Here is a 27916-nt window from a genome sequence, read left to right on the forward strand (position 1 = left end):
CAGTTTGCTTGATGAAAACGAAGGATGGTAGAGAGAATTGGTTGCGCTTGGGCTGTGGTAGAGCTATGAGTGTTGATGGTAAGTTTTACTGGCACATGATCACTACCAAGTGAATCTAAAACTTCGACAAAACTATGTAAGACTAGAGTTGTGGATAAAATGGCTATGTCCGGCGTTGTATTTGAAATGGGCCTAGTATGTTTTGGTAGACCCTGTATGATCCCAGTCGTGTGAGTAGTAAGAAAATTTTTGGAGTTAGTTCTTTCGTATCGGACCGTTTGTGGGAGTTCTGGGAGGTGAAGAGCAGTGCAAACACGTCGATGCGGAATTTTATGGAGAAAGCCAACCGCCCTACCACCACGGGCGCGTTGAGAAAGTGATTTGCAATCGTCACGCAGTAAGGTATATCCAGGTATACGAGATATCATAGATGGCGTTAAGAACGTTTCATTCAATAGAAAGGATGTTACGTGCTCTTCAACTAGCCACGTTTCAAAGATAACTTTGTTTTGACGAAAGGAACGGATATTAAGAAACAGAAACACTAGAGCCATGAGAAATAGTTTCTGGAAGTGAAGTGTGAAAATGGACGGTATTTCCACAAGAGGTGGCTGCAAAGTTAACACGGAATGTGGACTTGTCTGCCTGAATGGTTTGCTGAAGAATGTCAGGTCGTTGGAAACGTTGAATGTTCTGTATTGCCAAAGTGAAGAAAGTCAGTAACTGATCAAGAGTTATTGGAGCGTCTATTGAATGGTGATGTGACAGGTTGTTCTGGTGTACGAAGAAGAACTACTAATTCAGGGTGGTCTCGTTGTGGATCAAGTTTGTCCTTGCATTTATATCTATATGCTGGATGTTGCTCATGACAAGTGGGAAAATTCGGAAGAGACTTAAGATCTGTACAGGAACGAGTAGAATGTGGGCCGGAGCAATAACCACATTTGTGAGCGTTCTGACATTCAGAAGTTGAATATGTGTTATATTCTTGGCATTTTTCACAGCGCACGGGCAACGGTGGTGGTGAGCGTGATGGTTCCACTCTATGTTGATAGATTACTGCCCCGTTCGCTAGCAAATCATCGATAGTTGCTTGGTGTGATGTCAACACGCGAATCATGCAGGTAGACCCTCGATCATTCTTGATCCTAATGACCTTTGTGATGTGTGCGCTTTATATTTCAGTTCTTCCAGCAGTTCTTCATCGGTGTACGAGGGATCTACGCCTGTAATAACAACGGAAAGGAAAGTGTGCGTCTAGGAGGAGGCATGTGCTCACGGCGGGTGTCTTGAAGTGGTGTTAGTTCCGCGTTTTTACCGAAAATGTTAATAGGTACTTTGTTTCTGATGGTTTGGAATAGTGCTTGGTCTGTAGTCTTCAGTATGATACCATTGTGGGTATGGACGGCCTCGGAGATGGCTGGGCGTGGTAAGTACTTTCGAAGTTGAAGTGCAACAAATTTGGAATTTCAAAACTTGCTGTCAAAATTGGTCAGAAGGATAGAATAAATCGTTTGCTGTGGAGTACTTTTGGAGTTCTCTTCTGTAGTATCGGCAATGAGCATTTTATCTGTGTCTGAATCAGAGTGCATATGTTGTTTTTTCGATGGAGGCGAAGTGATGAGACGGGCGGCATAGCTTTGTTTCTTTGAAGGTGACCGAGAGCGAACAGATCCAGTAGACACAAAGAAGCTACAGATGTCTGTGAGGTTCGCCGCTGGCGTCTATGTGTATCACCAGAGTCCTTCCGTAGTTCTGCCTTTGCGGCACGAACGGATGGCCCGGCTACGACTTGCGGGAGACTAGAATGACGACCCTTGTTCTTTAAGCCAGATGCCTTGCCTGAGTCCGCCATTGTAATAGCCAAATCGGTAGGCAAAAGACCAGGATGAATGTAGCATGGAACTCCAGATGTACAAGATCATAATGAAGTAATGTGTGATAAAGGACGGACCACCCGTTTGGATAGTAGTCAAGGTAGAGTAGAATCCCCTACCAAATCTATAGCACTGCATACCCTTGGCTTGATCAGTCTGGACTACAGTGCTCAAAGAAATGGCGTAGACACACCCAGGATGCGGAGCAGGAAGGTGTTCAAAATGCAGCTGTTCCGATGTCTGGTACGTCGCAGCTGAAAATGACCGATTCACTGAATAATCGATCGGAAGTGTAATAGAACCGCTTTTTATTTTTTTTTTTATTATTGAGGCTAGCTAACAGGTAGCCACCTCTTAGAGGAGTACACCCTCTTCCACGAAAGGAAGTGAAGGACTAAGGGGAATGAGAAAATGTGGATGGTCTAAGTGAGGTTAAGTTATTTAGTATTTATTAATTCTTTATTATTCATTATGCCATAGGGGCATTATGATCTTTGCGATCATAATCATTCTGTAAGGTGGGATGAAGGTACAACATGTAACATATTAATCAGACATTAAATAATAATAATAATAATAATAATAATAATAATAATAATAATAATAATAATAATAATAATAATAGGAATTATAACAACACATGAGTAATACCTGAAAATGCGAGGAAGAGAAAATGACGTAAAAGCTTAGATATGGGAAAGTAAGGTTCTGATTTAATAAAGTATAATGAGAAATATAAATAGAAACACTGAATTATAATGGGCATGAAGGATGAGGTGAGGTGCAAGGCACGACACAACACTTGGGAGAAGTTAGTAAAACAAATGCAGTTATCTTCTGCCTAGGGGCGACGCTAGGCTGATGAGAACATGGGGAGCACTTTTAGTAACAAGGGTAGTCACTGTGCGCTATATGTTGGAAAAAGATGCGCAACATGATCATGCAAATAATAGTAATCGAGCAGGGTAAGGTCCGGATAATCAGGGGGAAGTGTGTAACAGTATAGTGTAAAGAGGAGTTGTAACGGTGTGTTATAATAACGAAAGCGATATTAGTGGAGTGCGATGTAGCGCATAGTCTCAAGAAGAAGAGGCCGATGATTAGCATAACGTCCAGCAATAAACTTGAAGCGGAGTGCTATAAGGTGAAATTTGAGAATCGGGAAGGAGATGCGAGTGTACAGATCACGACTAGGGCTAGAAAGAGATATGCGGAAGGCAAGACGGAATGCATGTCGTTCGAAAATGTCCAGTTTTTTTATAGTAGGAGAGTGTAGCAGAGATCCACGCTGGAAAACCATAGGTGAGTACTCGGCAAAGGAACGCTTTGTAAGTATTCAGTACAAGATATGCAGATAGTCCCCAGGTAGTACCGGTGAGGCGTTTCAGCAGATTTAGTCTATTTGTGACTTTGGTCTTGAGAGATTTTAGAAGAGGTGTCCAAGTGAGATGATGATCGAAAACAATTTCAAAATATGTGACTGTTTTAGAAGGCTGAATGGGGGTATCGTTAACTGTTAATAAAAGCAAAGATAGATTTCGATGAACTTTGGATCGTTGTCGGGGCGGTATGAAAATTATACTTTGAGTTTTGCCTGCATTGATTGTCAGATTCCCCTTGCAACACCAGCGTGTGAAGCGATTAATGGCTTCCTGAAGAGAGATATTGATCTTTTGAATGGTTCGGCAGAGAGCAAGAAAAGCTGTATAGTCTGCATATAGAAACAGGTGAATATTCTGAGGCAAGTCTGGAAAGTCGGCTACAAAAAGGATATACAGCAGAAGAGATAAAGCTGGCCCTTGAGGTACACCACACATGAAAAAAATAGGGTGAGAGAGTGCATCATTGATAGCTACATATGACAGACGGCAGGTGAGAAAATGGTAGATGAGACGGATATATGTAACTGGAAGTTTCAGCTGGGTAAGTTTGTAGATTAGAGCTATATGCCAGATTTTATGAAAGGCCTTCTCTAGATCAAAGATAATGAGACTAGATGGGTGAACAGAGTTATAGTGGTTGGTAATGAGTGTAATAAGAGGAAGTAATTGGTCGTTTATAGAGTACGTAGGTCGGGATCCAGCCTGATGAGTGGGAATTATGTTTCGAGATGCTAAGTATGGATGTAGACGTTTAACAAGAATCATTTCAAAGATCTTACTGAAGGTGGATGTTAATTGTATTGGTCTGTAGGATGATATAACAGACGGCGGTTTATTCGGCTTGGGAAACATAAGAGATTTGGAGACTTTCCAGTCTAGCAGATAAAAGCCAGTTCGGGATATGAAGGTGTAGATGAGTGAAATAGTGATTAGTGAATGGGACTTTCTTGTACATGGCGATAGGTGATACCATCAAAATCTGGAGCGGTATTGCGTTTCCGCTCAACAACAGAAGTAATATCCTTTACTGTAATGAGAGTGGTGAGTATCATCTGGTTGGAGATGTGGAGACTGAGTATTAACCGTATCGGCAGGATGAGTGCGAATGGTAGGATCTGATGCTGGTGGAGTAAAGATAGATTGAAGATGAGAAGCGAAAGCGTTGGCTTTGTCTTGATCAGATTGAGCAGGCGTATTATTGATAAGAAGGATAAGGTGTCTTAGTGAATTTGCTATATAGTGCATTAAAACGTTTCCAGTATAACGTGGGATGTGCTGTGTCGGCAAGATGATTACATGTCTTAATCCATTGGCGTTGCTTGTAGGCGGTAATGTAATTGCGAACGGTTCGTTGGAGTTGGTGATGAACACGTAAGGTAGCAAGATTTCTAGTGCGCAGATAGTTCTGATAGCATTGACGTGAATGACGTACCATATCAAGATGTTGAGGTGGTAATTTAGGCCTGAAAGGTACGGACTCAGTTTGTGGAATGTAGAGTGTGGAGGCCTGTTGAATTGCGGTGGTTATAGCATCAACCTGAGAAGTTAGTTCGTCCGAAGTGGTAGGTGAATGATATGGTTCGAGGGCGGAAGAAAGATAAGTGCAATAGTTGTCCCAGTTTGCTTTATCATAGCGTGGCGAAAAACGAGGTGAAGGTGAGGATGGCAAGTGAGCAAGACCAGTATGGTAAATAAGTTTAATTGGAGCGTGATCACTGACAAGCAAATCCAGGACAGTTACTGTGCAATGCGTAACAAGTGTACTGGAAGTAATTGCTACATCGGGTGTGGTATTAGAAGCTGGGCGAGTTGGTGAAGGTACGTCAAGTAGAACACCTGACTTGTTGGTCACTATGAAATCTTGGAAGTGTGTACGTTCTTGATCGGTGCGACTGTGCGTATTAATATCTGCGAAAATGATGAAATGCTTATAGGTGTTGGAGTTATGTGAGAAGAAATCATATAGTGCAGGTACGCCGGGCCGAATATAAATAGTAGCAAAAGTGATAGCAATGGATTTAGAGTACAGAGTAGTGATAACGTGTTCTGGTATGTTTAGTATAGGACCGGTATGCTGTCTGAAAGAAAGGTGATGTTGGAAAACTGGCAGCTCCGCCGTTTGCCCATAACGTAGGTAAAAGATTATCATCTCGAAGTAAAGAGAAATTTGGATTTCTGCATTGTATGGAAGGAGTGAGAAAAGTTTCGTTCAAGAAAAATGCGATGATATGTTCTTCAAGAAAAAGTGCTTGGAAAAGTACTTTGTTTTTTGGAAGAGAACGGATATTCAAAAACAGATGAGCAAAGTGTTATACTGGTATTTCAAGTGGAGTAGTATGAATGCAAACATAATTGTTAGAATATGTGGCATAAAGAACTATATTAAAAGTCGATTTGGCAGCTAGAGTGTGCTGTTGAAGGATGTGTCGACGATGAAAAAAATGGATGTTTTGCAATGCAAGGGTGATAAATTCTACCAATTTTCCAACGGTAACTGGATCATTGACAGTAGTTTCGGTGTTTGTGGAAAGAGACTGAGTGCGCAACGGAACTACTAGCTCTGGATGTACTTCGTCAGGTGATGGTTTGCGTTTACATTTATAACTGAAGGATGGATGGCGCTCTGTGCAAGTAGAGCATTGAGGTGGAAGCTGCATGTTTGGACAAACTCGAGTAAGATGCGGTCCAGAGCAATACCCACAAACTGTGGAGTCTGTGCAATTAACTGTTTCATGACTGTTGTACTGTATGTCTGCCACTTTTCGCAACGGAGTGGTAGAGGCGGAGAAGATAGAGAAGGCTCAACTCGATGTTTCCGTTTATAAATGAATGCCCCCCATGAGTGAGCAGAAGGTAAGCCGTATCTTGAGACATAGTCATCACTCGTGCCATATAAGTGGGGCCAGTATTGTTACGGGTGCGAATTATCCTGTCAATGGTGTGTCCTTTCTGCTGTAATTCCTCTAGTAATTTCTTCGTCAGAATACGAGGGATCGACTCCTCGGATAACCACAGCTAGCAGCGGAGGACGTTTGGGTGGAGGAGCTTGCTTACGCCGAGCAGTGTTGAGAGAAACCAGAGTGGATTTTTTGCCAAATATCTCAAACAATGCCTTATTACTAACGGTAGTTAGGAAGTTGGCAACGGTGGATTTGAAAATGAAGCTGTTGCTTGTTTTGACAACTTACATAATGGGAATACTGGGAAGGTATTTGCATAGTTGTAGAATGATGTACATTTTGTTAGTGAACTTGGCGTCAGAATTTTGAAATAAGAAGCAATGAAGTGACGGAGAAGCAGGAAGAGATGATGTTGATGGTCGGCGTGCAGTTGTAACATCGGCTTCCATGTCTGATGAAGTCGAAGTGTTATCGACATGTTTTTCTTGGCAGGAGGCGAGTTCTTGACCTGTCAGAATATCTAATTTGGCTCCGTGGAGACCTGGATCGAGATCTGTTCGAAGAGGTTGACACAGTAGAGGCAGTCAAGCGTTCCCAATCTCGTCGGTGTCTTTCAACATAGCCCTTCCGCTTCTCCACGTTCGTGGAGGGAGCAGATGGGCTAACGAAGACTCGGGGTAATCCTCCATGTCGACATTCCAGAGGTGTTCCACTGACCGACAAGGAGGGTGTCCGAAGTGTAAATCTCAGATTTCAAAAATGTTTGTGCAGGTCGTTAGGGGGGCTCATGGAATAAAGATCGTCACAACAAATTTCGGCGGAACCCCATATTTGGGTGGGGCAGTGCCCCATTTGCGATTTTCGGCTTTCATAGTAAAAATCGTCCGTTTGACTTAAAAATTGACTTATTGTTGTCGACAATCGTTGTCGTTCGTCTTCTTTTGTGCAAAGATACTTAAATTCTGGGTCGGGGATCCCTGTGTGTGTGGGGACGCCCTCACAAGTATGATACATACTGCCCCTTCATTTTGACGAGCTGAATTTAAATATGTCATTAAAAGGATTTGTGGAGCACATGTGCGTCACAGATCTCTACTAGTTTCTGGGATGCTGAATCACAAGTTCAAAGAGAACTGAATTGCTTGAAATAAGAGTTTGGCAGAATCCATGCTCACTTTATGGATTGTATGCTTTACAGAAATGAAACTGCTCGAAAAAATGTTCCGCGCAAAGACTTTTGCACCACCAACTACATTCCAGGAGTGTTATATCTTCGCACTCATTGCATATGATTGTGTCGTTTAAGGAAAAGGAGAAACTCACTGGATTAACAAATTCTGGCGGCCTTGTATCTACATATCCGGATTTATACCAACTATATTTGAAAACATCATGGTATCTTGGCGATGATAGTTGTTCATAAACAAGCGATTGCAACTTTATAATGTTGTTACGTTGGTGAATTTGTATATCAATTTGGTGTAAAATTATGAAATCTATTATTTTCCGTACAAAATTCTTCCGTATTCTAAAGCCCCAAATATCCAATGGTTGTACAGCCCAAGTTGTTCCCGGTGGAACCTGTTTACATAACGTTTTTTTCGTCCAGAATTTGTTGCTGCGTCTCTCTCTTGTTTAAAGATGACCATAAGTCTAGCAGCAAGACACTTTTGTCCAATACATTAGGAACCAAAACGTCACGAATCCACTCCTCCAAATGCAGCTTACCCATCTTTCCAGATTTTGATGCAGAAACCTTAACCTTTTGGGGCTGGAATAAAGTTTTCTTGACCTGAGCTCCAAATTTTTTTGTCGGTTCTGGGAATACAATCTATAATGGCCCAACTAATTTTCCACTGGCAGACATAAGGGGCATTATTGTATAGCTATGAGATAAGGCATTCTTGGATTGTGCAGCAGCTTCTACTTTTTTTTTTGGCCTTGTATAGCTAACATACGATTATAGTGCAGTTCCATGGCAAAACCATTTTGATCAGAATTGTAAGTATTGTCTATATCGAATTCCGGTAACGCATCTCTGACTTCTAGCTGGAAAGATATGTACGAAGTTTCTATTTGTTCTGATTTGTCAACGTCTGCTCGCGACACGAATTTTATTATTTCTCTCGACACAATATTATGTCTCCATTTAAAACGGGCACACCAACTTTTAGAACCCTTAAAGTTTTCAAGATTAATTTCTTTCGCTTTTTCAATTGCCCATTTCCGAAGATCCATGTCCTGTGCAGGCACGAAATCTCTTTTAGCTTCAATGAACTTTGCATACACAAAATTGGAAATAGATGAACATTTGTCATTGCGTGTTCCTTGATTATCAATTTGAGCTTTCCACCGATAAAGTTGCGACACATGTTTTACTTTTTTAAAATTTAGTTTGTACTTTTGAAAATTTTCTTTTACCTCCAGGACTTGATTTAGATTTCCAAAAATCGACGACTTTTTTATTGCACTCTATTGGTACTGCATCACCTTTAGGGATGTCATCTTCTACAACTTCGCATTCCGAATCGTCTACGGCTATGGACACTGTTAAGCATTTATCGATGTCGAGTTCTGCCGTCTTTTCGACAACAAAAGTAGAATCTTTCATACCACATTCTAAAATATCAATGAAAAATGTTGCCAATTCTTTTTCCTTATCTGTAATAATTGTTACTACATATTTTTGAGCAGGAAATGCAGTTTGTGAAAGTGAAATTATGTTCACAGGATTCATTATGAGATTTCACGTGTTCAAAACGTATCCAATTTGTTAACACTATGCGAACACATTGAACCTAACACCAGCAAAAACGCAATTCATAACGCGCTATAAGACACTGGCTTCCTAATGACAGATATGCAATCTCTATATAAAACGATAACTGGAAACAACGTCTGTACAAGGACGCGTACACTTCACGAATTCAGTAAACAAGTTTCTCGTGCATGGTTTAAACAGCGTCAAATAGCGCCAAATGAACTGTGAGTGTATTTAACGTTGTGCACGCATCCTTTTCGTTGTTTTAACGGCTGTTTACCCCGACTGGGGCACTTTTTAATTTTGTTTGTACAGCAATTTTGAATTGACTGTGTTCTATTTCTGAATACTATTTTTTTTAATTTTAAAATACTCATAAGTACCAAATAAATGCATGCAGAAAGTTCGTCCATGTCTACATTAGTTTATGCATTACTTATCGTCAGAGAGGCTTCGTTGAAGCAGCAGTTGGGTAAGCAAGTGGAGAGGGGTCCTCGCTCCCGCACCCTGGATTAACTGATGTCTCTGCAGTTTTCTTTCGTATTTTGTTTCTTCGTTATATTCATTATACTATTTCTATTAGTCACGAAGTGACTAACGGGTTTTCTAGTACACGTATATAAAGGTTCTGTAGGCACATAGTTGCTAATCGTTAATTACAAAATATCAAATATTAACACAATTTAAAGTGAATATGACATCACCAATATTGTAGTATCGTTGTTGCTACTAATTTCGGATGAGTGTTATATTCCTGTAAAACATACAACCCATACAGTAAGCACGGATTCTGCCAAACTCCTATTTCAACCCCTTCAGTTCTCAACTTGTGATTCAGATCCCAGAAACTAGTAGAGACCTGTGCTCCATAAAATACTTTTAATTACATATTTGAATTAAGCTCATCAAAATGAAGGGGGAACATGTTTCACACTTATGAGGGGGACCTTACACACACAGGGATCCCCGACCCACAATTGAAATATCTTTACGCAAAGGAAGACGAATGACAACGATTGTCGACAACAATAAGACAATTTTCAAATCAAAAGGTTGATTTTTACTACGAAAGCCGAAAATTGCAAATGGAGCACTACCCCCACCCAAATATGGGGTTCCGCCGAAATTTGTTGTGCCGATCTTTATTCCATGAGTCCCCCTAACGATCTGCACAAACATTCTTGAAATCTGAGATTTACACTTCGGACACCCTCCTTGTGAGCCTAGGTCGCTCATCGTAAAGGCCAATTACTGGCACAAGCATTTGCTGTTCTGAACTCAAGCTGATGGAATGAGAATGACAGGGATGTAATGATGTGATGATGTAAAGGTCGGACAACCCGTTCGAATAGTTGTCCAGGAGGAGCAGATCCCCTGCCTCGATCTGTAGAACCGGCTGTCCTTGGCTTGATCAGTGCGACAGACGGTTCATGCCAAAGAGACAGAGAAAAAGCTCAGGATCAGGAAAACAAAGGATTTTTTACAAAACTCGTCACTGTTCACTCAGTGACGCTTCAGAGCAAAGCTCTGGAAAAGTATGACCCGATAAACCGCCTCAGCTCCAACCTGTAGCTTTTGATTTCAAACCATTGATTTACGGTTATTTGTGATTTCACGTTTAACAGAGAATTTTTTAAAGTATGTGTACTTTAAAAAAAATTTAGTAGATCTCTATCATAAAGTTTATTGCTCTTTAAATTATTGTTGAAGGCTTTTGTATTTTAATATACGTTCTCCAAAATCAATGCAAATGAATTGCGCAGCCGTCTTTGAAGCTCTTTAAAACTATACGTTTGTGGACGTTTATATGCTTGTGGCCAATCCTGCCAACAATGATATCTCGGAAACTACAGGCTATACAAAGATGACTTTTTCACTGATGGACTGCAAATTTTGCGTAGATTGTCCAGTTCTAATTGAAAATTTAATAAAACATGGCCATTATTTCTTTATTACATTTTTACGGCTACACTGGAAGTATTGAAATTAGAAAAAAAAAACTAAAGCATTATATCCTACGCATTTCACATTACAACATAACAAAATTATATGCAGTGGTTACATACCTCTCAGGTGTTTGTTTCATGGCCAAATTATAATGAAAAACGAAGGATAACCATTTCTCCAGTCTAAGTTGAATATTTATCGTTTGGAGTGTTTTGCCCAATGGACACCATATATCATTGACATTATAATTAAGTTTGTTTGAAATGTATTTGCTTACTACATACTGCATGCAAGAAAAAAAAACAATGATCATACATGAATTAAAAACTCCAACCGGAAGTAGGCTCAAATCTTGCAAATAGTGCGAGATATTGAAAACAAAAGTAATCGAAAAAATCTCCCCTTTACGGTATCTCTTGCCGATTGTATAGCAAGGAGCTTCAAGCTCATATGTAAATTATTCGTTGTGTAGAGAGCGCAGGTTCAGCTAGTATTAATATATAGACTTGCTAAACTTGCGCTTTCTACACAGCGTATCATTCATATATGAGCATGAATCTCCTTGTCATTCCTCACAACATCTGAACATGTCCCTTCATAGAAACGAGCGAAAAGCATCTTGATAAAAATTGGCAATCATCATCATCATCATCATAGGTATTCTGCCTTCATTGGCAGGTCACTTGCCGCAGCTGAGAAGCTTCCATGCTAAACGGTCCTCCGCTAACTACTTCGTCTTCGCGTATAATCTTTCTGTTTTTATATCATCCATTAATTGTAGTCTCCTTCGCCCCTTCCCTCTCTTTCCCGCCACCATACCTTCTAGGACGTCCCTCATGATAAATCTCTTCTTAGGCAATGTCCCAACCAGTTTATCTTCCTCTTCCTAATAATATCTAAAAGTGTTATTTCCTCACCCACCACTTCTAACACTCTCTCATTCGTTTTCCGCTCTACCCAACTAATTCTTTCTATTCTTCTCCACACCCACATTTCGAAGGCTTCTAGTCGATTTTCATCACCTTTACGAAATGTCCACGTTTCCGCCCCATACAATACACCACTCCACACGAAGCATTTTATAAGTCTTTTTTCTCAACTCTTTATTCAAGGTCCCACAAAACAGACTTTTCGTCCTCCTAAAGGCTTCTTTCGCCATTCCTATCCTTGCTTTTATTTCACGTTCGCACTTCATGTTATTACTAAGAATACTAAGAATCGAGATATCGAAAACTATTCACTTGTTCTATTTCTCCCCTCCTAGTTTTACATTTGACACAGACCCCTTCGTTCCAATCACCATGGCTTTTGTCTTTCTAACATTTATTTTCATCCCGTATTCTTCAAAGCCCTTTCTCATTTTTCTAACATTTTATTGATTTTCTTTTCAGATTCTGCAACAAGCGCCATATTGTCTGCAAATCTTAAGCATCTAATCATTCTACCTCCTATCGAAATGCCATCATCATCATATAGGCTCTTTTTCACTGTCTCTTCTAGATAGACATTAAATAGTCTTGGCGAGAAGCAGTATCCTTGTCGAACTCCCTTTCCAATTGCACTCTCTTCCGTCAGTTCTTCCCCTATCCTAACACTTACTTGTTGGTTCATGTATAAGTTTCTTATGAGTCTTCTATCTTTCCATTGCAACACTATCTTCGTTAGAACTCCCAACAAGAATTCCCAATTCACGCCGTCAAAAGCCTTTTCTAGATCAATAAATATAACATACACCTCTTTCCCTTTTTCTATAAATCTTTCACCAATCGCCCTTAATAATCCAATTGCATCTCTTGTGCCCTTGCCTCTTCTGAACCCGAACTGCTCCTCCTCCTCTTCTTTATTTGTTCTTTCATATAACCTTCTGTTCAGTATTCGGAGCAGAATTTTAGCTTCATGAGATACGAGACTAATAGTTTTACAATCCTCACATCTCTTTGGGTTCGATTTCTTTGCCATCGGTATCATGATCGTTTTCAGAAAGTCTTTTGGCCATTCTCCTGCTTCATACATTTCATTGCATAGTCGGAACAATCCTTTCTTTCCCTTGTCTCTTATATTTTTAACGAATTCGAGTGGTATGGTATCTATTCCGGTTGCCTTTTCATTCCTAATCTCGGATATAGCCTTTTCAAACTTATCCCGAAGAATACTAAATCATTTATCATCCTCGCCTACTTCATTTTCTACTTCAACATTTAGGCTACACGGTCTATCCCTACTCTCATATAAGTCATCAACGTATTCTTTCCACCTTCCTATGACCTCATTTCTCTCGCTGACTACCTTCCCATTCTTATTTTCTACTGCCATCGTAATGCCCCCTTGTTTCCTCCGAATTTCCATAGATTTCACCTCCTTGTACATTTTATCATATTTCCCAACTCTTTCTAATTCTTCTATGTCCTCGCATTTTCTTTTGTAAAACTCTTCCCTCGCTCTGTCTGTTTATCTTCGTAATTCATTATTTAACTTTCTGTACATCTTTCTGCCCTCTTCTGTATCAACCTGTTTCCACATCTTCCTATCCCTCATTTTCTGCAACATCTGCTCTGTAATCCACGGTTTCTTAGCAGTTTTGTGTTCGAGGTAACCTACTGCTTCTTCTGCAACATTTAATATGTTCCCACCGTGAGTTACTACCCGCGCCTATTCTTTTCTCGTTTGAACATTTTTCTTCGAATTTTTCAACGAAAAGATTTCTTATTTCCTCGTTTTCCAACTTTTCAGTATTCAAGGGGTACCGTAAACGGCAGATTTGTCTTGACTATTTTTTTTTCAATATCTCTCACCGTTTGAAATATTTGAGCCTACTTTCGGTTGGAGTTTCTAACTGACGTATGATCAATGTTTTCTTTCTTCTTGCATGCAGTATGTAATAACCAAACTCATTACACACACATTTAATTTCAGCTATATATGGTGTTCATTAGGCAAAACACTCCAAACGATAGAGATTCGATTCATCTTAGACTGGAAAAATGCTTATTCTTCGTTTTTAATTATAATTTCCGCATGGAACAAACGCCTGAGGAATATACAATCCCTACATACAAATGTGTTCTATTGGAATACATAACTCATGGAATATGCAGAATATATGCAGAAAGTATTTCAAATGCGAATTAAATAAGGTAAGTTCTACCAATATGCCGAATTTGGTTCAAATCGGATGTGTACTGTAGATAGCTTACAATATTTACAGTTTTTAATTCATTGGTTTTATTTTTATTTTTTTTAAAGGAAGAATAAATATCCAGGTAATTACAGGTTTAAGAAAGGTAGTATTAAATGTTTAGTGACCCTGAATATACAGTATTGTTCCGGTTCAGGCTCGGTTCCTATATCATTTAATTATGTTTAGGGCAATGGCTAGTAATAGAGTGTGTTTAACGAAATATTATTTTACAAGTTACAAATGACGTAGTTGTCAGCAACAAATAATCTACTCCTAACTACATAACCAAAGTGATATTATCTATTTACCAAATTTTGAACAATTTTCAGGTATGAAACGACAAAATGGAATCGTCTAATTATGTTATTTGTTTTTACACATGCAAAAATACATCGCAGGTGGTCAAATTACGCAGCTACGAGCAAATTGGCACACAATAATTTCCTTAATGGCACTTTCCTACCACCAGGCTGATACAAAGCCTGAATATACATATTTGTCATTCTTTCTCTTATATTATTGGTTTAATTTTAGCTTAACGCCTCTGTCTTCAGTACCGAGGTTTTTTTTAAGCATTGAGAGCACAATGCTGAGGTGCGTTTGACAGTCCGGTAAAACACTTCGTCGATTACTTCATATTATTGGGACATTTTCATGGATGAAAAATATCTGAGAACATGGTCCTTGTATCTAGTAAGAAATTATCAACGTATTGCGTTTTCCTTGTCAAACATTCGTAATTACAGATCATAGACAGAAAATGCTATACAGCTGAAATGTCAGTATGTTTATAAGTAGTGTCAATCACTATCAATGACATACTCCTAGCTCTCCGAGAGCAAGCTGACCTTCTGAAAGAGGCCATGTGAAACCCCATATAATATATAAATTGTACATCAGCTTTCAGCTCATCAAGAATCTTAAAATTTCCGGATTGTGATATTGTCGATGTTCATGGCCATGATCGGCATTATATTTCTCAAACTCAAGTCCCCATGCACCATCAAAGAAGGCATGTCATCCCGACCACACCAAGACTAGCCGGGGAATTGGACTTAGATTGATAGACTCAACCAACTTCCATCGACGACCAGTGTTATGGTTATATAATTATGGATATTAGTGGTAAAGAAGGAGAGTCTTGCAACATGGTTCTTACCGGAAGCCAATGTGATATTCTATAAGTTTGTGAGGGATTCATTTGGAAAGCAATCCTCAAACCCATTCTTTCTCGAGGTTCTCATAAACAATAATCTTTGAGTATTCTCATTCGTGGAGAAGCTAAAGTGCACTTCCGACTCTTGACTGGTAAAATTTTACCTTACATAATCGTTTTTTCTTTAGCCCTGCGATAATGAACAATGAGAGCACCTCTACGACCATCTCCAGTGTTTATTCTGCATTCACTGGACATGCTAATCCAATCTGGAATTGTTCGAGGATTTTAGGTACGGCCACTCAACATTTTTCTCAACTTCCTTACAATGGCCCTTGTCTCTTCTTTTGCAAAACTGCTACCAACACAATAACACGGAGATGGATGATTCTTGACTGCCCACACGAAGCTTCCCTTTGTGTTATGCAGTTTCTGTAAAACTGCAATAGAGGGCTGATTGGAACAGCCTGATAATTACAGCACTAAGCGTTCTTGAAGTAGCTTACGAATTGCATCTTTATGGGAGAATATTCTCTCTCTCTCTCTCTCTATATATATATATATATATATATATATATATATATATATATATATATATATATATATATATATATATATAGAGAGAGAGAGAGAGAGAGAGAGAGAGAGAGAGAATTACTGTTTATTCATTTTTACTTGCACGTTTTATCGACGTGATCACAACGGCTAGTGCGTGCCTTCGGTGAACGTAGTCCCGGGTTCGGTTCCCGGTGGGAGAGTGCACGAAATTACTTTCACAATCCCACCTTCTTCAGCATACGGTGTATACTCGTGATATATTAAACTTTCTTCTTATACATAGCAAAAAATATTCCGTGTTGCGTTCTGTTATCGCACAAGCAACGCTAGAAGTGATAGAAGGGGCCGTTGTCTGCACTGAACACAATTTTCTTTGTTGTTCTATTATATGATTCTTTTTGAAGAACGGAATTTATTCTTTGTTCACGAACTCCTACGTTAAAAGAAACTACAAACACCGTATGTTCAGTTTTCCGTGTTATTTTTCCATATATTCTGTCATTATTATTGTTACATTTTATCACTGCCACTTTTAAAGCTTTACTAACGAGGCAGGGTACCCTGGTGTAACACGCCGATTTTGATAAGATTGCTCAGACATAGAGAACATCGAAAAATAAGCGACACGTATTTTTTTTTCGGCCAACAAGTGCATTGAAAAGGTCAAATAGAGGCATAAAAATTGACTCAAAATGAGATTGTGTGGAATATGGCGAGAACGAGAAGAGATATCGAAAAAAAAGGTTAAATGTACGAAATACTATCCATAGTCGACGCAAGGCAATGAGGTAGAACTCACCAATGCAAACAAAGCACAACATCCGGAAATTGACCCATCACGTGTACAACATTGTCACAATGTGCTACGGAAATGAGCGAAAAGGGTGATAAGGAGCAGGAAGAAGGAAGAAACGAAAACAGAAAATACATGTTTTTGCCTTTGGTGTATACGTCGCCCGTATGCGAAAGAGACGCAGATTCATCCCAATGCAAGAAGATGGGAAAATATGCAGGAATGATGCAAACGCCATTCTTATAGACAGCCAGCGACACAATATTGCGCATGGGTTGCATATATAGCGTAATGGGAACAACGATGAGATGGATGTTGGAAATGAATGTGTGTAGGCAGTAGTAACACAAAAACAAAAATGTCGCCATTACTGTTATGATGTATGCGTATTTTCGTAATGATGTAATGTTGGTACTCATGAGTGGTACTGATATTACTATTGTTGTTTATCTTATGTATGTGGACTACCTGCTATTACATTCTATTGTTTTATGCATTTTTGTTCTCATTACGCAATATATGCAACTTACTGCGCAGTATTGTGTCGCTGGCTGTTTATACAAACCGCGTTTACATCCTTCCTGCGTGTTCTCCAATTTTCGTGCATTGCGATGAACATGCCTCTCTTTCGCATACGGGCGACGTATGCACCCAAAGCAAAAACACATATTTTCTGTTTTCGTTTCTTCTTTCTTTCTGCTAATTGCCAACGTCTTTACTCATTTCCGTAACACACTGTGACAAACTTGTACACGTGATTGATCCATTTTCGGATGTTCTCCTTTCTTCTCATCTGTCTGTTTTACCTCATTGCCTTACGTCGACTACGGGTAGTATTTCGTACATTTAATCTTTACCGAAATCTCTTCTCGTTCTTGCTGTATTCCACATAATCTCATTTTGACCTGTAGTGTATTCTATTTTAATATCTCTAAAAAAAAAAAAATGTTCTTTCATTTGGTGTTCTATTGGTTAATTGTTCTGGTACTATTGTATAGAACTTGACGTCATGTCTGGCTCCGTGATTTGAATTCCTTCTGCCGTTTGTCAGATTGACTTCAAATCGGGTGCGTATTGGTTGAATTTTTTTAGTGTAAAATTGTGCCTCGCAATTCAATGGACAACGAGGGAATGGATCGAAGACGGAAGTGTTCATTTATTTAGTTCGGTAGTTTGTGATTTTTTTTATTATAGTTTTTTTTCTCCAGTGTTTTCTTTCTTTTTTTAATATATGATATTTTGTATTTGTGAAACTTCCTGCCATCGTTAGCTCCCGAGTTGACCATTGGAAGTTGCCCGTTTCATATACAGGTAAAAGTAGTGTTAATGTATAATTAAATTCAATTATATTTTGCTAATTTGATATTAATCTACTGTTACTACCGTGTTACATATATAGAGAGAGGTCAATTGAAATTGAAATGTGAAAATATATACTATATATTTACATCTTGTTCCATATGAGCTTCACTTATATTATATATATATATATATATATATATATATATATATATATATATATATATATATATATATATATATATATATATATATATTTGTTGGTTACTTGTTCTATATGATCTCGTTTATAAATTGTTCATTGGTATACCTTTTAATTGAGGATAATGTTTTGATTTTGAAAAGCCTCTGGTTTCTACTATATCTGCCTAAGGGGGGTATCCAATCTAATAGCGTGCCGTTATGTATGTGTTGTATATGCTGCTGCTATGATGCGAGGAAATATTGCTTATTATTAAATTATCTAACTAGTGGTACGGTTCCTTCCTTGACTTCCGGTGGGGCATGTATGATACACTACATATAAATGGTTTGAAGTCAATCTCACCAATTCGAGGCTTTTTACATATTGAATTAGTTTGTTAATGCCCTTGCTGTTCGTATTATATATTAAACATGGCCGAAGGTGTAGATAAAGATAAGGTAGCCTCAGATACTATATCCGGATTTGATGATGATGGTGTAAAAACGCCGCCTCTAAATATAGATAAAATTGATAGGTTATTTTTTGGAATTGAAAGATTAGGAGAAATGTTAGAAGACATAGTTGGAAAAGTGGGTCCGATGTCTTCTGGGATACTTGTTAATAAGGATAACACGGGATTTGATAGGTCAACGGGTGCTATTCCTAAACGTACTAGTAAAGTATCTGGTAATAGATGACATAGTGATTATATAAAGGTAATAGGTGATGACGCTTATGCCCGTACCAATTCTTCTCGTTTGGAGGATAATACTGCTTTGACGGTGTTAAATAGATTTGTGGAAAATCTTCCAATTTGTGATGGTAATGACCCTGACAAGTTGTTCAATTTTATATGTAAAATTGACGATTTTTTTAAGTGGTAATGAATTTCCAATTCGTTATGTGGTATACGCTTTACAAACAAAAACTAGAAATCCATTACTACAGTGTCTTAAGGATAGTGTTAAAACAACGAGGAACTGGGGAGATTTATGTAAATATGTGATGACTGAGTTGCTTTCTGACGTGGCTATACAGCAACTTACCACAAGATATTTTTATAAACCTCAAGGCGAAAGTGAAGGGGTCTTGCAATATTCACGTAGACTTGATCACGTATCACGTATATTGGATATTCAAATCTGTGATGAAACGTACATCTTAACGGTGGCTAGTGGTTGTAGACCGGATGTGAGATCGCATGTATTTTATAGTGAGCATCCTCAAACGCGTGATGAACTTATGAACTCTTTAAAGGCTTACTCACAGTTAGAACTTTTTACGAAAGCAGCATCAAACAACTGTTGGTGGATCATCATTCGACATAAATCGTACAAGCAGTGACTTTAGATCGCGTAGTATAGTTCACCCTCATGTACGAAACAGATCGGGTAATTTCCACAAAGGACAGGTGTCTAATTTTCAAAAGGATTCTGATACACAGCAGATTCGAACCTCGGACTGTGGTGTACGAACCTTACCTCCATTAGTTGGGAAAGGTGGTATATTTATTGAAGTCGCTTTGTATGATAAAAAACACTTTGCATGTTTGGACAGTGCTTCAAGTGTTAATTTTATAAGTAACGAAGTGTTACAGTATTTACTACAACGGGATTCGAACCTAAAAGTACATGTTAAAAACTTTGTGGGACGTACTGCTACAAACTATCGTTTATTGTTACACAAATATTGTTTGCTCCCGTTGAGAATTAATAAGCAAGAGTTAACTGTTTGTGCGTATATAAACGAACATTGTCCCAGTGGCCAACATATTACTTTAGGAATGCCTTTTATTGAGCAGACTGCCTTTAAATTGGATGTTAAGGAACGAAGTATATTCTTTCCTGATCACAATTTCAACATTACGTATGTTTCCAAGCCTTCTTTTGGTGGACAATATTCTGGCAGCAGGTCCTTCTGGTTGCAATATTCCTTTTGGTTGCAGGAAGACGGGTCCTTATTCTACATCATATTTGATGGGTTATCTTACAAGGAACCGCACATCCTGCGACAAACCAAATGTCCAAACCAGCTGGGCAGTGAAGATAAGAGCCTTTTCCATGGTCAAGGTCATAACACCTGTTGCATTCCTGATACAACGAGCGAGTTCTCACTAAACCAGGTGCCACGTAATACAGCCCTGCCACCCGGTCAACAACCTGTTGGAGATAAGGAAGCAGTACTACAGCAAGGTGTAAGGGAGCTGTTTGTTTTTATTTAAAAAATCCGTTTGTTCCAATTTGTAAAGACTGGCCAGTCTACACTTCTATTTGAGATATATATATAGATATATATATATATATATATATCATTCTGCGCTTTATGGATATGAATCTCATCGTCTATGGATATTTAAGGTTTATTCAAGCCTATGTTATGATTACATTCTATAATATGGTATAACTCTATTGTTTTTTTTTTTTGTATTTAGTACTGTACTCTGGTTTTGTGTTTTACCAAAAACTAAATTATATTTAATAATATGCTTGAATATATTTGGTCAATTTGGCTTTATATTATTTGGTGGTCCCTTTCATTATTTATTTATGGTTTGTTGTTTTGTCTTTTCATACTTCATATTCATCTATCACCCTTACTAACAAATCGTTTTCATTTCCATAAGTGTTTCATATTTCTGGTAATTCAAAAAATGTTTCTTACATTTTTTGAATTCCGGGGGGACCCACCATGTAGTGTATTCTACTTTAATATCTCTAAAAAAAAAATGTTCTTTCATTTGGTGTTCTATTGGTTAATTGTTCTGGTACTATTGTATAGAACATGACGTCATGTCTGGCTCCATGATTTGAATTCCTTCTGCCGTTTGTCAGATTGACTTCAAATCGGGTGCGTATTGGTTGGATTTGTTTTTTTTTTGTGTAAAATTGTGCCTCGCAATTCAATGGACAACGAGGGAATGGATCGAAGACGGAAGTGTTCATTTATTTAGTTCGGTAGTTTGTGATTTTTTTATTATAGTTTTTTTTTTCTCCAGTGTTTTCTTTCTTTTTTTAATATATGATATTTTGTATTTGTGAAACTTCCTGCCATCGTTAGCTCCCGAGTTGACCATTGGAAGTTGCCCGTTTCATATACAGGTAAAAGTAGTGTTAATGTATAATTAAATTCAATTATATTTTGCTAATTTGATATTAATCTACTGTTACTACCGTGTTACATATATAGAGAGAGGTTAATTGAAATTGAAATGTGAAAATATATACTATATATTTACATCTTGTTCCATATGAGCTTCACTTATATATATATATTTGTTGGTTACTTGTTCTATATGATCTCGTTAATAAATTGTTCATTGGTATACCTTTTAATTGAGGATAATGTTTTGATTTTGAAAAGCCTCTGGTTTCTACTATATCTGCCTAAGGGGGGTATACAATCTAATAGCGTGCCGTTATGTATGTGTTGTATATGCTGCTGCTATGATGCGAGGAAATATTGCTTATTATTAAATTATCTAACTAGTGGTACGGTTCCTTCCTTGACTTCCGGTGGGGCATGTATGATACACTACAGACCCCATTTTTATGTCCCTATTTGACCCCTTCAATGCGCTTGTTGGAAGATATAAAAAAATACGTGTCGCTTCTTTTTCGATGATCTCCATGTCTGTGCAATTTGATCACAATCGGTGTGTTACACTGGGATACCCTGCCTTGTAAGTATTCCTTCGTCACGAAATTTCCTTTAGCATATTGTTCTATTTCCTTGCTATTTAAAATTTAAGTTTGCCTACTTATTACCTCTGGCGATGTTTCTAAGGACATAACTTCATTGTCATATATCATCAAAATAATTTAATACGATTTAGATATCTTTCAAATGCTCATTCGACTGAAATACTCAGAGAGTTGCCTCGCAACTTCTAGATATCAATCTGCCATTTTTAATGATGTATCTAGAAGTTGTACTGAAATGTTTCGTGAAAGTATTTTCCGTGATACACCATTCACTTAGACTTTTAGTTATTTATTTAAAATTGTCAAGTAGTCTCCGCTTTCTAAAAGTACTGGACATATTTGAATAATGCCTTTCGGCCTAATCCTGAATGAAGGGAAAATCCCAGGGAGGACAGCACAACTGATCGAAAATTCGAAAAGCTATAAGTAAATATTGGGAGTTCAAAGAGGAAGTCAAGATCGGGGAAAGTAAAAAAAATATATTATATATATATATATATATATATATATATATATATATATATATATATATATATATATATATATATATATATATATATATATATATTCATGAAATTAAGAGGGATAAAATGTCATCTCCTATGAGCCCCAGGACCAAGCGACAGAAAAAAGTACTTAAATTGTCTCCCTACATATAACCTTCAGTGACACTCCCGGTAGAACACTGAGATAGTGTCATTAAAAAAAATAGAGTATTTGTGACTAAATATATACCTAGTCTAGTCATAAATTCTGTTACAACTGAAAAACTGAATAACACAACTATCATGAGAGAGGTTTTAATTTGCTTTGCGTATATTGATCTTACATGCATTCATTACACACAGCACTAATCATATTTCGAAATGGTCACCTTTTGCACGAACACAGGCTCTCGGTCTATGTGGTTACACGTCTATAATGTAACGGATTGCACCCAGGGGAAACTCCGCCACTGCTGTTAACAAGGAAAGCTTTAAATTGCCAATGATGGGGTATCTCCTTTGCAGACGACGCCCTCCACCATTTACCACAATCGGTAGTCCATAGGGTTCAGATTTAGACTGCTACTGGACCAATCTTCTGGCGAAATGAAATCAGGGGCACGACGCCGAAGCCACCTTTGAGTGGACCTAGCCTTGTGGGTGGGAGCAGAATCCCGCAGGAAATCCAGGGTTGGTTGTGAAACAATATGACACTTAACTTCTTCACATTGCGCTCCAAGATGGTGCTTTCGTACACTCGGCCACTGGTTTTAACTACATTTTCACAAAAATGCAGCTTGGTGGTGCCAGAATAACTCGCCCCGCACCACAACATCACCTGGGTTCTCTGAACGTTTGAAATTTTTTACTGGCTTCCTGAGAGGTTGATGCATACGCCCTATCGTTTTGTCGATTGAACGACTGTTCAATGGTCAACATTTTCTCAACTGTAGAAAGGATATTCCGATGACAATTCTGGGCGTACCGCTGCAGAAGAAGTCTAAGTTTTACGACTCTCAGCTTCTTTAGGCGTGCGTCCAGGTAATGTCTTGTATGTCGGCGATAATCCCGTAGTCCAAGATCCTCGGACAGAAGCCTGAACATTAGCCATTTCGAAATATTCATTTCACGGGCCATGATACCCTGCTTCCTTATCGCATTTCTCCGCAAATGAGCCGCCACCGCTTTTTTGACTTCTGACACTGCGTGGGCGACTCATTCTCGGACGATCCTTCATATTCCAGGTTTCATTGAAGCACCGCCAGTCTGTTCACGGGAACCTTGAACCATTGAAGTACTCAATGGTTCAAGGTTCTCGTGAACAGACTGGCGGTTCTTTTCTCCTCACCCCGGATACACAACGTGCGTTAAAATTTTGTAACAATATTTATGGCTAGACTAGGTATATTTCTTTGGGAGATCCAAGTTACGGCACTAGACTTTATGGCCACTCCGTAGAGGCGAACCTTACATCTGTTGATAAGGATTGCTTTTAAAAGCGTGCTCTTGAGGGTCTACTCATACATCAGTAAAATGATCAGGGATGTCCTACAATATCTAGGCCAATATATGAGGAGCATTTCTTTCTATAGCAGAGAAATTTCGTTAGTATATTTTACACTATATTGATACTCTGGTATTATTGCCACATAAAACTTAGAGAAAATTGCGGGTAATGTGAGAACACAATATTATACTCATGTTTCTTCTACTAACGTACTGCTTAAATACATTCGGTTCGACAGTGTGCTGATAAGTATAATACAATTGTATTTATTTATATGCTGTTTTAAAGTGTCAAAATTTTCTTTAGAATTGGCAATATTTGCGCTGGCGTCCAACACTCGGACGGGTATAACATAATGTTTAGTTACTCCTTTCCTACAGTATTTCGCTTTCTTATCGTACATGCAAAGACTGGGAAGTGTGTTGGATGATTCTAGAAGGGAGATGCGGTCGATGTTTTACACTAGAGAGAGTTTTGGCCCAGGGCGAAAGTAATGCGAATAAGGCCAATTGATTACAATATATTTCTACACAGTCCGACACACGAATGAGCGAACGCGAGTATACGAAATATGAAATGAACTTTAATACTAAGTGCGAACCACACGCGTCTCTTACTGAGAACTGAACTCTAGTATCCCGCGCCCAAGGCGTAAATGCTAACGATGTATTCACGAGAGGGCTAATTTTCTTATTCACTTATTAATATATATATATACGCATAGGCCTGTGATCCTGCAATTTAAAATTCCATGTCATGCTTCTCATTACTCGTTGCAGATCTTGAGTATACCACTCTAAATGGTTACTGCCAAAGAGGAAACGTTAAATAGCCCAAGTACACACTTGTACGTATGTAGATTACTAGTGTTTAAATCACAAGCATTATGGAACACAGGAAGTTCTCCTAAAGTAGATATATTAGAAAAAAATCTCAACTGGACACATCATAAAAAAAATATTAAGATGTTTCAATATTTGACAAAAATACTAAAATATTGAGGTTAAACATTTTTATATAAAGGTAACCCAGAAAGTCCTATCACTTTTTCACCCATCGTCTTCGAACATCGATATGTCACCTACGACGTACCTGGAAGATCAAAAATAGTCCTCATCAGCATCGGGTAGAAATTGGTAGGCCGTGAAGCGAAGAAGGTATCAAGTTCATCTTGCACCTCTACTAAGGACTTGAACTGGCGTCCTCTAACGAGAATGTCCAAGGAATGGAACATGTGATAATCGGACGGTGCAATGTCCCGGGAGTACGGCGGATGCAATAGTGTTTCCCAACCAAGGTGTAAAATGGTGTCCCGGGTCATCCTAGCCACGTGGGGCTTAGTGTTGTCCTGCAACCGGAGGACCCCCTTGCGATTCAGAAGTGCTAGATCCAGGGTTTTAAGTTTTTCTTCAACATGGCTCAACTGCTGATAATACAGAGTTGCGCTGATGCTATGATCAGCTGATAGCAGTTCCCGATGCACAATGCCGCGAGCAGTCCACCAAACAGACAGGAGAACCTTCTTCTGGTGCAGTGCTGGTTTCGTCTGCTTTGGAACCGGTTCATGGGATGCTAACCAATGATGATGACGCCATGAAGCTTCGTAGAGGACCCACTTTTCATCGCATGTGAACATACTGTCCAGAAATGGCTCCTTCCTCAGACGAGACAGCAAAGAAACACAGGTGTCTGCTCACGTTGGCTTCTGGCCCGGAATCAAATCATGTGAGACCCATCGACCCAACTTATAGTGCTTTCCAAGTTGATGGAGGTGCTGCTGAATGGTTTCTCCACTCACACTGAATTGTAGTCCCAGTTTCTCAGATGTCTGGCCACTGTTCGCCTCAATTGCTGCCTGAATACCTTAATTTTTACGTGTATTGTTCATCCGGCACGTGGTGCGTCTTCGAGTGTTTCGTCACCGTTCATGAACTTGTTAAACGTGATGGGGTAGTCACGACACCCTCGCCAATGGCCTGATACATCTTCCGCCCCGCTGCAGCAGCGTTTGACCCCAGTTTGAACTCTTATGGCATACACGCCTTTAGGACGCTCTGTGGAGGTCAATTCCACTCTGTCCTTATGGCAAGTTTCCGGCGTAACTGAATTGTCACAACTAGATAATATGTTGGATCCACCCTCACCAACATCTGACCTACGCCTTATCTCAATTCGCATTTAACTCGGTGTTTGGACCAATTGAACAGACCTCCACAGAACTTTCTTGGTTATATTTAATGTTTATGAGTAAAGAGGTTTATAACAATGATTAATGTTAGAAGAAACTTTTAAAACGTACGAAAGGTAGTTATTCAGATATAACACAACATGAAAAGAGAAAACAAATGGTGGGCAACGGATGTTTTAAAATTTGGTTGACGCTTGAGTCGTGTGTGTCGTAAACGTAATGAACAATATGAAGGATCAAAATAATAGAAACAGGTGTAAGTTACAACACGTAAACTGAGTGGGGTAGTAAGATTGCAGATAGGTATATGCATATATATTCCCCACAGTTGGTGAAGTGTTAGATGATCTTTGGAATGCACGAGGCGAGCTAGAACGGAGGCGTATATTGAAGCGAGGTGACTGTGGGGATACAAAATAATAATAAAAAAAAAAACTTTGAGTTTCAAAAAATACAAATCGTGTATGCGAAAAATAGATAGAAAGAAGTTTGAAAGTGATGGACGCTGTAAAAAAGATCTTACAGTAAATAAAGAAAGAATGGAGGACCATAGCACATAAAAAAATCTCTCAACTGTAGAACAGTCGTGATAATGATTATGACTATTTGAATTATGTGTATGGTTGTGACACTTAAAACTCTGGCTTCCAAGTGGGTTATCGGCATTCTACACGGGTTGGTATTAAGCATGTCAGAAGTGTTGCACTAATCGTTTAATCAGTGGTCGAAGTGAGACGGTATGCGGTGGTATGCCATACCGCCTCTGGCTTTCCAGTGATGAAGGCATACCACTTCTGGTTTTTCAGTGATCAAGACATACCGTCACTGGAGAGTAATTGCTAAAATGCCTTTAATAAATCTATTTCCATACACAGTAATTGACGAAAAGCTTTCTACGTAAAAATATTTTATTTTTTTATGTAGAAATAATTTCTAGGTTTAAAACACCGACATTTTTGTTATATCTTCCTAACTTTTGTTTTCAAAACGAGGTGTCTTCAAAGAAGTTAATCTAGTTTGTATTGTGATGTGCCATATTGAATTATTTCTTTCTTATGTGTGTGTATATCTTCTTGTCTTAATGTTTATAAATGCCGTGTTTTGTAAATGTAAATGCAATTCTTTAGGCAGCATACCCTCACTGTATTTGAACATTTAGATAGCCGGTATGTAGAGTCAAAATCGAAATAAAACATACCGCCTCTGCTTTTTCCCCCCTCTTCGAACACTGCGTTAAATTTATATATTCGGTCAACAAAGACACACACGACTGACACGATATCAACCGATGTCCCACTTGGGATCCAGGACTTAAGACAGACGTGATTTTCTAAAGGGGCGAGATGAGAGAAAAATTAAGAAAATCAACCTAAAATCCTAATAGAATAAGCAAGAAAAGCTTAACTTACCTATCGCCTTAGAAGACTTCTTTGTGGTGGGTGTCCATTTAATGGCGTTTAAATCTTCAGACAAAGTGAAGAATCTATGATACTGTCTGGAGTTTGGTCGGACCTTAATAAGGCTACTACCATTCATCATGTATTGGAGGCATTCGGAAGCTGAAATGACAAAACTATAAATTAGAATTTCTGTTTTCCACTGCATAAATTTCCTTTTATTTTTTAATAATCTAATTTCAACACATTACCCTTGATTCTTTATCAGGCCTATATGAAGTTATAATGTCAGTATGTTTGTTAAAATTTGCAATATTAGGGACAGTATTTCAATGAGAGAACACTCGTCTCCGGTGCGATAGGTCCATAGAACGATCCCATGCTACATGAAAAACTATAGTTTCCGTTCTTCTTTTGAAGGGGTTATTCCCATTTCCATCCATATTCTCGTTCAATTAGTTATTTCCATAATCATTAACTTTCATTAATCATCCGTCCCCCTTTGCCTAAAAGATATAATTGTGAGACGTTAAGTTAAAAATTCAGTTCCTGTCCTCCCCGTCCTTGACGTTCGACGTGAGAAGTTTGACGGAGGTGGTCATA

At 38.6% G+C, this 27916-nt stretch overlaps 1 protein-coding gene across 1 annotated transcript in view; it reads right to left on the minus strand.

Annotated features, from left to right (window-relative positions):
- LOC145688051 (inactive phospholipase C-like protein 2) overlaps positions 1 to 27472 on the minus strand; it is a 662718-nt gene extending 635246 nt beyond the window's left edge. Inside the window, exon 1 of the mRNA XM_081761756.1 lies at positions 27326 to 27472. Coding sequence (XP_081617882.1) covers positions 27326 to 27455 — 130 coding nt within the window. The 5' untranslated portion in view covers positions 27456 to 27472. The remainder of the gene's footprint in view (positions 1 to 27325) is intronic.
- Between the last annotated feature and the right edge of the window lie 444 nt (positions 27473 to 27916).

This window comes from Thermobia domestica, chromosome 6 (assembly GCF_964235325.1).
Source record: "Thermobia domestica chromosome 6, izTheDome1.hap1.1, whole genome shotgun sequence".
Classification (NCBI taxonomy): Eukaryota; Metazoa; Arthropoda; class Insecta; order Zygentoma; family Lepismatidae; genus Thermobia; species Thermobia domestica.